Source organism: Uloborus diversus, chromosome 4 (assembly GCF_026930045.1).
Source record: "Uloborus diversus isolate 005 chromosome 4, Udiv.v.3.1, whole genome shotgun sequence".
Lineage (NCBI taxonomy): Eukaryota > Metazoa > Arthropoda > Arachnida > Araneae > Uloboridae > Uloborus > Uloborus diversus.
The window spans coordinates 18,791,680-18,805,525 of record NC_072734.1 but is presented as its reverse complement, the minus strand read 5'-3'; the positions used below and the strand labels follow the sequence as shown (position 1 = coordinate 18,805,525).

Genomic DNA, 13,846 nt, shown 5'->3' with positions numbered 1-13,846 from the left:
AACTTTATAGTTTATTTATGTGACAGTTCAATTCTGTAATAGGATCACTTTGTTGGCCATTCAGATTTTTTTTTACTCCCTCGGCATTCCAAAGATACAAAAAGTTGCACATAATTCTGGGAACCTGTTTAAATGTCTTGCTATTTGTTGGTTATATAAGAAGGGTGTTCCTAAATGCATCAGTTTTTCCTTGTTGAATCAATGAAAGACTAACAATTACCTATTTCAGTGATTTAAAGTTTGCTGCTGATTTGTTTTCTAAAAGCATGTTAACTGCAGCATAATACAACAGACTAAACGTTGATATTAATGCGAATTTAAGGCAAATTTACAAATTGGTGCAAAGAATAATAAAGATGGGCCAATCATTTTGAAAGTCCCAAAAAGAAAATTTGCAAAACGTAAAAAATTTTTGTTTCAACAACTGCTATTTTAACAGCTAGGGATTATAAAACTACTTCTGCAGAAAAAGATACTCTAATATTTAGTCATAAGTCAAAACTTTGCAGAATGAGGGTGGACATCTATTTCGAAATGCAATGCACTTATACAGATATATGCAGTCAAACTCGTTCATAGTGACATCACATTGTGGTTATGGCATAAAAAGTTGTTGGTCCCAGCAGATTTTCAATGAAAATAAGATCAAACCACTTTGTATGTGATGTCAGTTTAAATAGTGACCTCAACTTTAAGATCACTTTTTTAAATTCATCATTTGTGTTAGCAGTTTTCAAGCAAAATACTAACAATTTAGGTTAAAGTTACTCATAAGTTCTTTAGTTTTGTGATTCTTGTCCCATCACTAACAGTTGTGATTTAGAATTATTGAACCTTAATCTGTACTGCTCATAATAGTCTTCTTCCTAGATCTCAAAGAATTTAAAATCTAATTGATCGGCAAGACATAACTTTATGTGAAACTGGCTCAATAGTCAAATCAGAAAAGAAGCACCTGACAATATCAATAATGAAATAAAACTGCCACTAAATCAGCCATACAGAGAAAGGTTTTGACAGCAAACTTATCAACTCAGCTGTTACTACAGAAGCCTCAATTTTTTACAAAACCAGAGTAAGAAAACGAAAAACCAAAAAAAAAAAAAAACAAAAAAAAACTTACTTTGAAAATGGTTTGGAGAAAATATACTTTAGACAACAATTAGCTTAATACTTTTAACGGAAAAGAAGCTCAAAACATAAATTTAAATAAGAAAATGACATGCTCAAAGATTTTTCAAATTGAAATCACAGATCTTACTGCAACCATATCTTCTATTGCATTTGCTGATTTAGATCCCAACATTACAAGACCCATAGCTACACCAGCAGCTTCTCCTGTGACAGCATCATCTTGATACAAGTTGAATTTCAGCTGTTCATATACATCTAGAGGATACAAAAATATAATTGTAAGAAAACACTTTAAAAAAATGACATTTAGCAAGTTTCATAAGTTTATATTATGAAAGGATTCCGGGCTGTTGTGCCGTGGTCTGAGTGTATATTCTCCAAACGTTTCGGCTGCATCTGCGGCAGCCATCCTCAGTGGTTCCGAGTTCGTAACTTCCAGGGAAGAGACTTCTTGGCAACTGATGCAAGTGTCGAAGTTCTGTCAACATTTATAGGGCAAGGGTCCTCTTGGTTCTGGACTTAGATTGGCTGGTGAACGTCTGTCTTCATCGCTTCCTGATTGGAGCTTAGGCTCTCCTTTTCCTGCTCGGGGATTGGCTGCTGAAGATTCAGCTGAAGGTCCGTTCTTGTTTCTGATTGGCTGGAGGTTCTTGTTGTTTTGATCCTTTTCAGTATGGGATGCCAGAGCTTGTTTATCTTTATTCCTTCTTCTTTTTTGTTGAAATTATTTGGATGTTTGAATATCTCGATGGCTTCTCTGTTCAATCTCGCATAATAATGGCAAGTCCTTGAAAGTATTTTTGTCTCTTTGAATTTGATGTCATGGTTCCCCTCACTAAAAGTGTGTTCTGCGACTGCTGACTTCTGAGTGTGGCCTAGTCGGCAATTTCTTTGATGTTCTTTGATTCTAGTGTTGACGCTTCTCTTAGTAGTTCCAATATAGGTAGACCCGCAGGAACAGGGAATCTTGTAAACACCTGCGGAGGACAAGGGATCTCTTGCATCTTTCACAGATCGTAATAAGTCGCTGGTTCGGTGGGTGGGTTTGAAAACAGTCTTGATATTGTGGCGTCGCAGAAGTCTTTTGATTCTATCAGTGACGTCCTCAACGTAGGGGAGGTAGGCTGTGGACTTGATCGGATCTTCTTTAAGTGGCTGTTTTTTTATTTTGGGGTGGAAAGCAAAATAAAAAAATAAAAAATTGGGTATAAAAAAATAAAAAAACAGCCACTTAAAGAAGATCCGATCAAGTCCACAGCCTACCTCCCCTACGTTGAGGACGTCACTGATAGAATCGAAAGACTTCTGCGACGCCACAATATCAAGACTGTTTTCAAACCCACCCACCGAATCAGCGACTTATTACGATCTGTGAAAGATGCAAGAGATCCCTTGTCCTCCGCAGGTGTTTACAGAATTCCCTGTTCCTGCGGGTCTACCTATATTGGAACTACTAAGAGAAGCGTCAACACTAGAATCAAAGAACATCAAAGAAATTGCCGACTAGGCCACACTCAGAAGTCAGCAGTCGCAGAACACACTTTTAGTGAGGGGAACCATGACATCAAATTCAAAGAGACAAAAATACTTTCAAGGACTTGCCATTATTATGCGAGATTGAACAGAGAAGCCATCGAGATATTCAAACATCCAAATAATTTCAACAAAAAAGAAGAAGGAATAAAGATAAACAAGCTCTGGCATCCCATACTGAAAAGGATCAAAACAACAAGAACCTCCAGCCAATCAGAAACAAGAACGGACCTTCAGCTGAATCCCCAGCAGCCAATCCCCGAGCAGGAAAAGGAGAGCCTAAGCTCCAATCAGGAAGCGATGAAGACAGACGTTCACCAGCCAATCCCAGTCCAGAACCAAGAGGACCCTTGCCCTATAAATGTTGACAGAACTTCGACACTTGCATCAGTTGCCAAGAAGTCTCTTCCCTGGAAGTTACGAACTCGGAACCACTGAGGATGGCTGCCACAGATGCAGCCGAAACGTTTGGAGAATATACACTCAGACCACGGCACAACAGCCCGGAATCCTTTCATAATATTGACACCGGCCGTGAAAGCCTTCACTCTTATATTGACAACCTCTACGGGGAGGAAACCTACCATTCGATACGCAGTGTCGAAGTGTTGCGAAAGAAGAAATTACAACTGCTTAGCTCCCTTACATTTCTACTTCGGTGCCGAGACTCTGGGACTACTCCTAAGTTTCTACAACAGAAGCGTCTCATCCGCTCTGCTCAAGCCCATCGCATCTACAACCGAACGGAGAAAGCTCTGCTACGTGAACGAATCCATGATATTCGCAAAGACCTTGCCAAAACAAGTACATCGTTGTTACGGTTGCATCTCAGCATAGCCAATTCCATCAGGCCTGCAGACTGGGACACTGTTGATCGTCTCACTTTCAGTTCCGCTGAGAGGAAAATGGAATGTGTGTCAGCCCGACAAAAGAGTAAATTCAATACTCTGAACAACACCCAAGCCATTAGACCTGCCCTGGACATTTCCCGAGTGGTTGTAAACAAATCTAACCGAGTCTTGACAACCGCTGAAACGTCAATTTTGGCCAAAGGCGGCAACTTCGCTATCAGCATGAACTCCATTCCGACGGAGGACATTATTGCCAACATCGAATCAAGCCTAAGACATCTACCGCAAGCAGAGGCTGAAGAAATTCGGAGAGAAGCGTCCTGCATCCTGCACAAAGCCAAGCCACCAAGAAGTAATGTCAGCAATGCAGAGAGGAAAGCCATAAAAAGTCTCAATGAAGACAAATCGATTGTTATCCTACCGGCAGACAAAGGCAACGCTACGACTGTTCTCAACACCGAAGACTACCGAAGAAAGATTAGGGATCTGTTGGACCCTACGATCTACGTAAAACTCTGTCGTGACCCTACATCCAGGATCCTGAAGAAGACCAACTCACTAATTATGAAATCAACACTACCTGAGAAAACAAAGGAGACAATTTCATCATCTGAAGCGCTCATCCCCAGATTATATGGATTGCCAAAAATCCACAAAGAAGAGTTGCCGTTGAGACCTATTGTCAGTGCCATAAACTCTCCTACTCACCTCCTCTCTAAACATCTTGCCAATTTGCTGAAACCCCATGTCGGGGCAACGGAATCTTCTGTTAGAGATTCGTCCCACTTCATAGAGAAGCTCAAAACCTACAGTCTCCAGTCAACAGATATCTTGGTAAGCTTCGACGTCGTTTCTCTCTTTACGAGAGTTCCAATCAAGGAAGCCATGGAGAATGTACGGGAAATATTTTCACCGGATATCGCTGATTTATTCCAGCATGTCTTAACGACCACGTATTTCCAGTGGAACAATGACATCTATGAGCAGATAGACGGTGTAGCCATGGGGAGTCCATTGAGCCCTGTAATTGCCAACTTCTACATGGAGAAATTTGAAGAAGTTGCTCTCAGCACTGCGGAAAAAACAACCGACTTGCTGGCTCAGATACGTCGACGACACTTTCGTGATATGGAGCCATGGAAAAGACGAACTTCACCGATTCTTGACTCACATAAACAGCCAACATGAGAATATCCAATTTACGATGGAAACCGAAAACGACGGGAAGTTGCCTTTCCTGGATGTCTTGGTCAGTCGCAGAGATGACGGATCCCTAGGCCATCGTGTTTATCGCAAACCTACACATACTGATCGCTATCTACACAAGGACTCTAATCACCATCCTCGACAGAAGAGAGGTGTAATGAAAACGTTATTCGTGAGAGCCAACAGAATCTGCGAACCGACTGCTATCGAGCATGAAATTTCCCACCTCACAAATGTTTTCCAAGCCAACGGTTTTTCAAAGCAAGAGATCAAAAGAGCTTTCCACCCCAAAATAAAAAAAACAGCCACTTAAAGAAGATCCGATCAAGTCCACAGCCTACCTCCCCTACGTTGAGGACGTCACTGATAGAATCGAAAGACTTCTGCAACGCCACAATATCAAGACTGTTTTCAAACCCACCCACCGAACCAGCGACTTATTACGATCAGTGAAAGATGCAAGAGATCCCTTGTCCTCCGCAGGTGTTTACAAGATTCCCTGTTCCTGCGGGTCTACCTATATTGGAACTACTAAGAGAAGCGTCAACACTAGAATCAAAGAACATCAAAGAAATTGCCGACTAGGCCACACAGAAGTCAGCAGTCGCAGAACACACTTTTAGTGAGGGGAACCATGACATCAAATTCAAAGAGACAAAAATACTTTCAAGGACTTGCCATTATTATGCGAGATTGAACAGAGAAGCCATCGAGATATTCAAACATCCAAATAATTTCAACAAAAAAGAAGAAGGAATAAAGATAAACAAGCTCTGGCATCCCATACTGAAAAGGATCAAAACAACAAGAACCTCCAGCCAATCAGAAACAAGAACGGACCTTCAGCTGAATCCCCAGCAGCCAATCCCCGAGCAGGAAAAGGAGAGCCTAAGCTCCAATCAGGAAGCGATGAAGACAGACGTTCACCAGCCAATCCCAGTCCAGAACCAAGAGGACCCTTGCCCTATAAATGTTGACAGAACTTCGACACTTGCATCAGTTGCCAAGAAGTTTCTTCCCTGGAAGTTACGAACTCGGAACCACTGAGGATGGCTGCCGCAGATGCAGCCGAAACGTTTGGAGAATATACACTCAGACCACGGCACAACAGCCCGGAATCCTTTCATAATATTGACACCGGCCGTGAAAGCCTTCACTCTTACATTTTTCATAAGTTTATCTATATACAATACAGAAGTGAATTTTGTTACATAAACAATTTGTTATGCGAGGATAATATTTAAGAAAAGTTTTTTTTTCTTCTTTTTCTTTAGCATTCTAAATTTTTTCTTCATTTCTCTTGCTATCTTTTAAAGCATATTTTACCATATACTTATCGTGTTAGTTATAGTTTCAATATATGTGAGTGTTATTGATTTTTAAAGCTTTTTTATGGTCTAGCATCGTTTTTTACCTATTTTGCGGATTATCTGCAAAATTTGTTTGTCTTTGGTTACCATGCCACCTTATTCCACACATAATCAGGAGTTTACTGTGGTTGAATCAGGGTTGGCTTTTTGCTGGGAGAAACTGGTTTTTGCCCTGCCAGTGACAGAAACTAGTTATCACAGGTAAAAACCAGCAAAAACTGATATAGTCTACAATAGTTTCAGTAATTAGTAAATGACATTCGTTTAATTAAACTTAAAAAATTCTATATTTCATCATAGTTAACAAGAAAACCCTTGCCTTTGATATAGATGAGAAAAAGTAATTCAATTATAGATGCTTGTAATATTTGGATTAGTCTCATGAAGGAAGGTAATCTTATAGGTTTTTTAAAAAAAGAATAAGACATGAACACATACAAACAAGCGGTTCCTAATCATCATTAGCTAGTTTATATGCTTTGTTCAAAACGCTTGTTATTGAAATTATAATGTACTCAAAAAGAAAGTGGTGGAATTTTAACTTTCCAATATTGCACCAGATGTTCTACCATAGATCATAGCTTTGCAAATCAAATCAGTCGCATATCCTGAAACATATTTTTCCAGTCATGTTTTGAGAGCTACCTTAGCTACTGCATTGCCATCCATTTACAATTAAAAATTTCATGATCAAATTTATTATTATTTTTAAATTGATTTTAAACATGTAAGAATAAAAACAGCAGTTTAGAAAAACAGCATAAAAACTAATTGTAAGTCACAGTAAATTATTAGGAGTACAATATTACTTGACAATAAAATGGAAAAACAGTATAACAATCATACCTTGCCTATGTGTTCCCATGGCTGCTAAACCAAGTCCAAGACAGCCACCATGCCTTACTACTTCATTTGTAGCTTCTTTAAGTTGATTTAAAAGGTAGTCAATTATAGCAGCGCCATGATTGGCATGAATAAGTCCTAATGCATATAAACCACCACCTTCCGTATAACCAGCAGATGAACCAGAGTCTTTTGGAAGATACGAAGACATTAAGTGAAGAGCTTCATTTTCATGGCCCTTATGGATAACTCCTAAACTAGCTGTAGCGCTGAATTTTGCCCAGTTTGTTGCCCTTGCCAACCATTCAAGGTTATCCCTGAGAAATTGATCACTAGTCGTACCACAGTGCATAAATGAGTTGGCAATCACAGTAGCTGTGTGACACACTGAGTTTCGAACAGCTTCTTTCGTCTGTTTCAAGATTAGCATATCGGTGTGATTATTTCTGATTAGAAATTGTAAATTTAGGGCAATGGACACTTCGCCTCCTAGTATTGTAGCTAGCTTCTCAATCTGGTGTTGATGATTCTTTTGCTCTTCACTCTGAAAGAAAAATAAGAAAAAAAAATTTAAAACAGGAAATAATAAGGAATTAACTTTCTTATTAAAAAATATGCTTACTTTATACTTATTAATTTTTTTACTAAAACATTAACAATTTAAACTTTTAAATAAAAAACATAATTTGAAGCAAAAGTTTTGTTGAATTTGACATTTAATATTTTTGTACTATTTGTACCATTGAATATTTAATATTTCTGCTCTGATGTCATTGTTTAAAACAATTTACTAATAGATGTTTAAAAGTTAGCCTGCTGCAGCACTTAAAATGAACCTTTAGGAGTGAATTTGAGAAGATGTGATTTTTTTTTTAAATTCAATAGAATTATTTTACCAAATTTTAATTTACATCACATACATGACTATAACTCAAAATATTTGGGTAATAAAGATGGTTGTTTTTACCCACTATTAGATGTCTTGCTGAAGGCAGAAATTAAGGACTTTTAAGCACCTTAAAACCAAAATTAATTGAAACTCTTAATTTCTAAAACAAAATTTTAGGAAATTAGATTTCTGTCAGAAATGCCTATGAGAACCAATGCTCTCTAGGCTGAACCAATCACTCATTATGTCAAAAATGGTTTTTTATCAAGTCGGAATAAAAACAAACCTTTTCTGCTTGATTATTTCAATTGCTAATTATATTTACTTAAAAATAGATCAAAATACATTTTATTCATAAAATATACCATATTTTATTGCAGATAAGCTGTGGCTTATACATGTTTAAAAGCTAAATTTTATCGTCTGAGCCTTATATCATGCAAAAGTAACATTCTGAACATTTTTAAATTCATATTAGATATTGCCTAAAATAAACCAAATTAATTTCAGCTATTCTGAATCCACATTCAGCTTTGCCCAAAAGAGCCAAACAAATGGTTCACCTTCTAAGCTACTTCTTCCACCTTCGATATAAATGCATGCGGCAAAAAATTAGTTTAATTTGCTCACATTCTTCAGGCCAGTTTTTCAACACATCGCTCGTTTGGAAGAAGAGTGCAACAATACGAAATTCTTAATTTTCTTTTTTTGTTCGCATAAAGGCCTTCATACGACGTTATCTTCTTTGGAAAATAATAAGATTTTTTGATTGAATATTAACCCCTGGAGAGCACAGCAAACTTACTTTTCTTACAGCAAACTGCCTGAAGAGTTCAACTTCAAAAGCGTCTCCTGTAAAATTTAATTTCTTCGTATTGTGGCACTTCTTTGAAATGAGTGACATGCTCATACTCATCTGGGCACAGCTTTTATACATATAATAAAATACAGTAGAAGACAATTATGACTCACACCCTAGGATGAGAGCTTTTGCATTATACAGGTTTTGGCATTATGTAGATCATTTCAAATTTTGGAATGCAGCATATATGATGGAAAAACAATATTTTCCTCCTTAATTTTGCAAAATACAAAGCATATGCTGGCGTTACTTACGGCCCAAAAATATGGTATACTTCATCCCTTTTAAATTTAAAAAAAAAAGCTCACCAGATCTTCAATTTTAACTTGTGCCGGAGGAGGTAATTCTTTTGGGGCTTCATCAGTTTCCATGCGCTCCCTGGGAAAACAATGCATATTATTAATATTAAAACATCGACACCAAATAATACAGACACCAGAATTACATTTCAAAATTTTCTTAAACTATAGCTTTTTTTTTTTTTTTTGCTTCAAACAAGATAATGGAATACTCAACCCAATGTAATAAATAATTTTAATAGCTTGTATGTCAGAAAATATCCAGAAACAAATTAAACTATGACGTGAACATTATCTTCAACAGCATATCCCAACCCTTTTTGGTTCACATACCAGTTATTGCATATCATGCTGAATTGCACTAAGTCCATAGGCGGATTTAGGACTGAGTTCCTGGGGGGGGGGGGGCAGGATTTTTTTTTTTTTTTGGAGAAACATTTTTAATTGCCCTCCCCCCTCCCATGTTTTTGTCTGTTTTCTGTGATGCGTAAGGCCATTCTTTACTTTTTTTATGTGTCGTTTTCATTACTGTGTGTAATCATGCTGTCATTTTTAAATTGACTTTAAAAGAGAGGGGGCTGGTATTAAAAGAGTAACGCAGTGCTCCCTTTTAAGTGGGATATAGAATATCTCCAGTTTTAGGGGACCCGGGGGTTACTCCCCGGAGGAAATTATCTAAAATAGATATAAAATTCTGCATTTTGAAGTCTTATAAGGGTTAATTGGAAATAATAGGCAAATAATTTTTTTTTAAAGTTTTACGCTTTAAAAGTGCTTTGTGATGCAAGTTAATACTTTAAAAGAAATGGTGCACAGATTTAGAGAATAGGTTTCAAGAGAGTAACATACTACCCATTTGAACAATTCTTAATTTATACACTTGGTAAGAAATAAAATTGAAGCACACTTTGCTTAGGAGTTTCAAAGACTTGTCTAATTATTTTCAAGGTTTGGTTGGTTAGATTGGGTTTTTGGTTCAAGAGCCCTTGTAGGCTATACTGCGCCAATTCTTTTCAGGGATTTTAGAACCTATCAATAATTTGCACTTTCCAGCCTCTGAAATTGAGTAGTAGCTTATACACTTGTACAGTATTGTTCAAACTTTGTAAGAAACGGCTATTTTAAGTTTAAAAAAAAAAATAAACTTTAATTTCTTATTCAAAAAAGAAAAAATCATGATTTTTTTTTTTTTTTTTTGTTATAAGATTTTGGAAGATAAGTTGTTACTATATAAACTCCTCCCAAAACTGGGGAGCATTGTCCCCTTTGCCCCCTCCCCCCTATAAATCCACCCATGCTCTTCTGTACTGTTCAAAAACGAAAAAATAATGATTTTTTTTTTTTAATTTTTGGAAGATGTGTTACTACATAAAGTCCTCCCAAAACTGGGGGGGCATTGCCCCCCTCTGACCCCCCATAAATCCGCCCATGACTAAGTCATTAAAAATGACTGTATTTGGTGCAATTTGTTATTGCAAATGTATTTAGTTGCATTATACATTTTATTAGGTGAGCATGTATTTACATCATATAATGAAATGTATTGCATTGAAACAGGCCTAAACGTCATGTCATGTTAGGAACTTAATGTAACAATAGCTGCATTGCCCGGCTTTGCACGGTCCACCTCAAAAATAAAAGTTATGTCAAGTGACACGTGTTCAACACTCAGGCTTGAACAAAAAAAAAAAAAATCAGTAAAATTTTGCAGCAGATTGCAGGAAAAATAACCAAAAAGTAAACATTTTAAATCCCCTGATTACAAGAAAAGCCTTTAAAACAGAAGAAATTTTACTTGTTCATATTCGAGAAAAATAAATGGCAACAGATCTTTTGTCTCAATGATTTACTTCACGCTATAAATTTTAATAAAAGAATTGCTGCGGAAAGTTGAGATAAAGCACTGAATAATCATTTGAATGGAGGAAAGTCTTCGAAAAATAGGGATTTTATGTCTAAATCCAAGCATTATAATTAATAGTTTTCAATTGATATCTTCGCTAATTATCAGATGATTGTGCTAAAAAGCCAAACATAAAGACGGAAAGATTACGAATCCATCGATACCTGGTTCGACGGTCAGTTCACTGTCATTCGGGAGAAGAAACTTGGACATTCATATATAGTAGCATAGATAGTAGCATACATAGTTGCATACATAGGTACAAACGCTCAGTTTTTAATTATGTAAGATACACAGTAAGTTCCGCTTAATGTTACTCCAGTTAATTCTATAATACGCTTCATGTTATATTAGAATAACAAAGTTCCGGAACTCTTACACATTTACATGTGTCAAAGTCGAATATTGTAATCAGTGTCTTTGTTTATTGTTAACACTTTTTCATAAACTTTCAATTATTTCCTCTTTTTTGTTCCTCAATTAGCAGAAATATAAAGGGCAAACCCCGACAAGTAGCTTCCCAGAAAACAAGTCCCCTTCATATCAGAAAAGCAGAAGAATTTTTCTCTCTGTCCAGTTACACTCAAAACAATCAAACATTTTAGTTCTAAACAGTCAAACATTTTAGCCATCAAGAAAAAGGGCAGTGATTTAACTGTTAAGATAACAATTGACATTTTAAAGCGCTTTGACAATTCAACTATGATGAATCAAAGAAATGCTGTAGAACAACTAAATTTATAACTATGTTTAGTTGAGTCATTGTAATTTTAATTTGCAGGTGTAAAAATAAATACTTCGTAATTGAAAAAATCATTTTGTGTGTCCCGAGTTCTTTTCGGTTATTGTTATCAAACTGTATTTGTCTTTAAGTGATCACATTAAGCACCGCCTAATATATATAGTGTAATACCTAGCACGGGCGACACCCGGGGCGGTAATTTGTGGTGTCACTCCCCCCCCCCCCCCAATTGTGGGGTCAGCATGCAATATTTGAGAAGCCTCAAACACTGCATGCATTTTTTTAGAAACCACAAGCTAGTTGTTGGTAAGCTTACAAAAATCAGATTTTATTAAATGAGTTATTAACTGTGATAAGTGGAATTCTTAACTAATTCCATTCCTTCAATGCACTAAGTTTGCAGCAAAATTGTTTTAAAGATTTCCCAAAATATTCGGATTTTTCTGGAAAAAAAAAGAAAAGAAATGGATAATTTCAGAGCAGACAAATAAAATTGGAGTAACCCACGAAAAATAGATGATTTTAATTTTTTGACAAGTTTTTTTTAATTCACCTGATCAAAATAAATCACAAAGTTCAAGGACTAAAGATATCTTTCAACGTTTTCAAGCACTTGAAAATTAACTTTTTTTTTTCCATGTCATTTCCAAAATTTTTAAACTCATAAGAGTCAATTGGATACTCATATGAAAATCAAAAAGCAACACAATAACAGGCGAAATGACTAAGAGAATGAAAGAGCACACTATAAACTAAAACTAACTTTTTAAATGAAATAGAGGAAAATAGAACAGGGCTGGTAAAAAGAAAAGCTTTTAAGGATAAGATATTTAAAAGACCAACAGGAAAAGGGAACTCACTGCGAGCACCGCATAAGCAGTTGGGATAGAATACAATCAATAAAATGATTGTCCTACTTGATTTAAAATGTAATGTCACAAATAATTAGCTGAACCCAAGAAAAAGAAAACATTATAAAACGAATGACTAAAAAAATGTTCAATGACTAAAAAAAACCTACTCTTCAGGTTTTTCGTCTGTTTTTGGTAGTATTGAAATTAAATTGGAGGGAATTGGAGCTGTGACTTTCAAAGCTTGTAATACACGTCCAAGGAACTGCTGTGTTGCACTTTCATACAAATCAAAAGCAATTTGGAAAGCCATTAAAGAAAGTTCCTGAAAATACATAGGTACAAAACAGTTAAAAATACATTTCAAACAAAAAACTTTAAAAAAAAATACAGTTGGGAAAAATTATTTTTAAACTGAATCACTCAGTTTTGCAATAACAGGCTTAATGATAGATCTAGATTAATTAACTAGATTATTAATCACAATTAATAAGAAATATGGCTGAAATTTTATACAATACACTAACTGCTACTTTTAAAAAAAATCACTGGGTTATAAAATCAGTGGTACACTTTAAAAGCAAAATGTTCTATATTTACAATATACTTCCCTTTTTTCCCCCTCATATGAGTTATGGGTTAATTACAATATGGAAATTAAACAGTATAAGATTCATATTAAATCTAGAACTCTTGAAAATAAAAACTTCTATTTCAAAAGAAAGAAGAGCAAACCCTTATTAGATTTACGATAAAAAATATTTTGAAAGATAAAAACATTTTAAAAGGCTAGGTAAAAACATTAACTCTACACATTGAGGCAATAAAACAGCCCAAACAATTCATACTCATGGGAACTGATGTTAACAGGCTCATATTTCATATAAACAAATATAGCTTTTCTTTTTATTAGAAAAAAGTACCTCATTTCCTTTACATAATTTTTCTAAAATATCAGCAACTGCTTGAGCATCATCAATAAAGATCAAACACTAGAAAGAAAGGAAAAGGATCAAACCTCAAAATTAAGCCTTGACTACAACAATTCAAAAAGAAAAAAAAAATTTTTTTTTAATAACGAAGAAATATACTACTTACTTGACACATATTTACATAGTCTGGGGTTTCTAGATTTTTATACAGTTTTACCAATGTCATCAATACTTGATTTCGGTACATTCTATTTTGGATCAAAGACATTGTGACTTTAAAACTATATGACAGCATTCCAATCACATCATCCTATAAAAAATTAAATGGCACATTAATTAACAATGTACTGATTACGAACCTAACACATAAAGCAAAAATACCTATGACTTTATATTGTTAATAATATTTCAATATTCAAGAAACTTGAAAC

The 13,846-nt window shown here is 35.6% G+C and overlaps 1 protein-coding gene across 1 annotated transcript in view; it reads right to left on the bottom strand.

Annotated features, from left to right (window-relative positions):
- LOC129219908 (26S proteasome non-ATPase regulatory subunit 1-like) overlaps positions 1–13,846 on the bottom strand; it is a 55,563-nt gene that overhangs the window by 21,595 nt on the left and 20,122 nt on the right. The window contains exons 6-11 of the mRNA XM_054854222.1: positions 13,582–13,725; positions 13,407–13,475; positions 12,654–12,808; positions 8,997–9,066; positions 6,941–7,481; positions 1,262–1,389 (exon numbers count right to left, since the gene is read on the bottom strand). Of these exons, the coding sequence (XP_054710197.1) occupies positions 1,262–1,389; positions 6,941–7,481; positions 8,997–9,066; positions 12,654–12,808; positions 13,407–13,475; positions 13,582–13,725 (1,107 nt within the window). The remainder of the gene's footprint in view (positions 1–1,261; positions 1,390–6,940; positions 7,482–8,996; positions 9,067–12,653; positions 12,809–13,406; positions 13,476–13,581; positions 13,726–13,846) is intronic.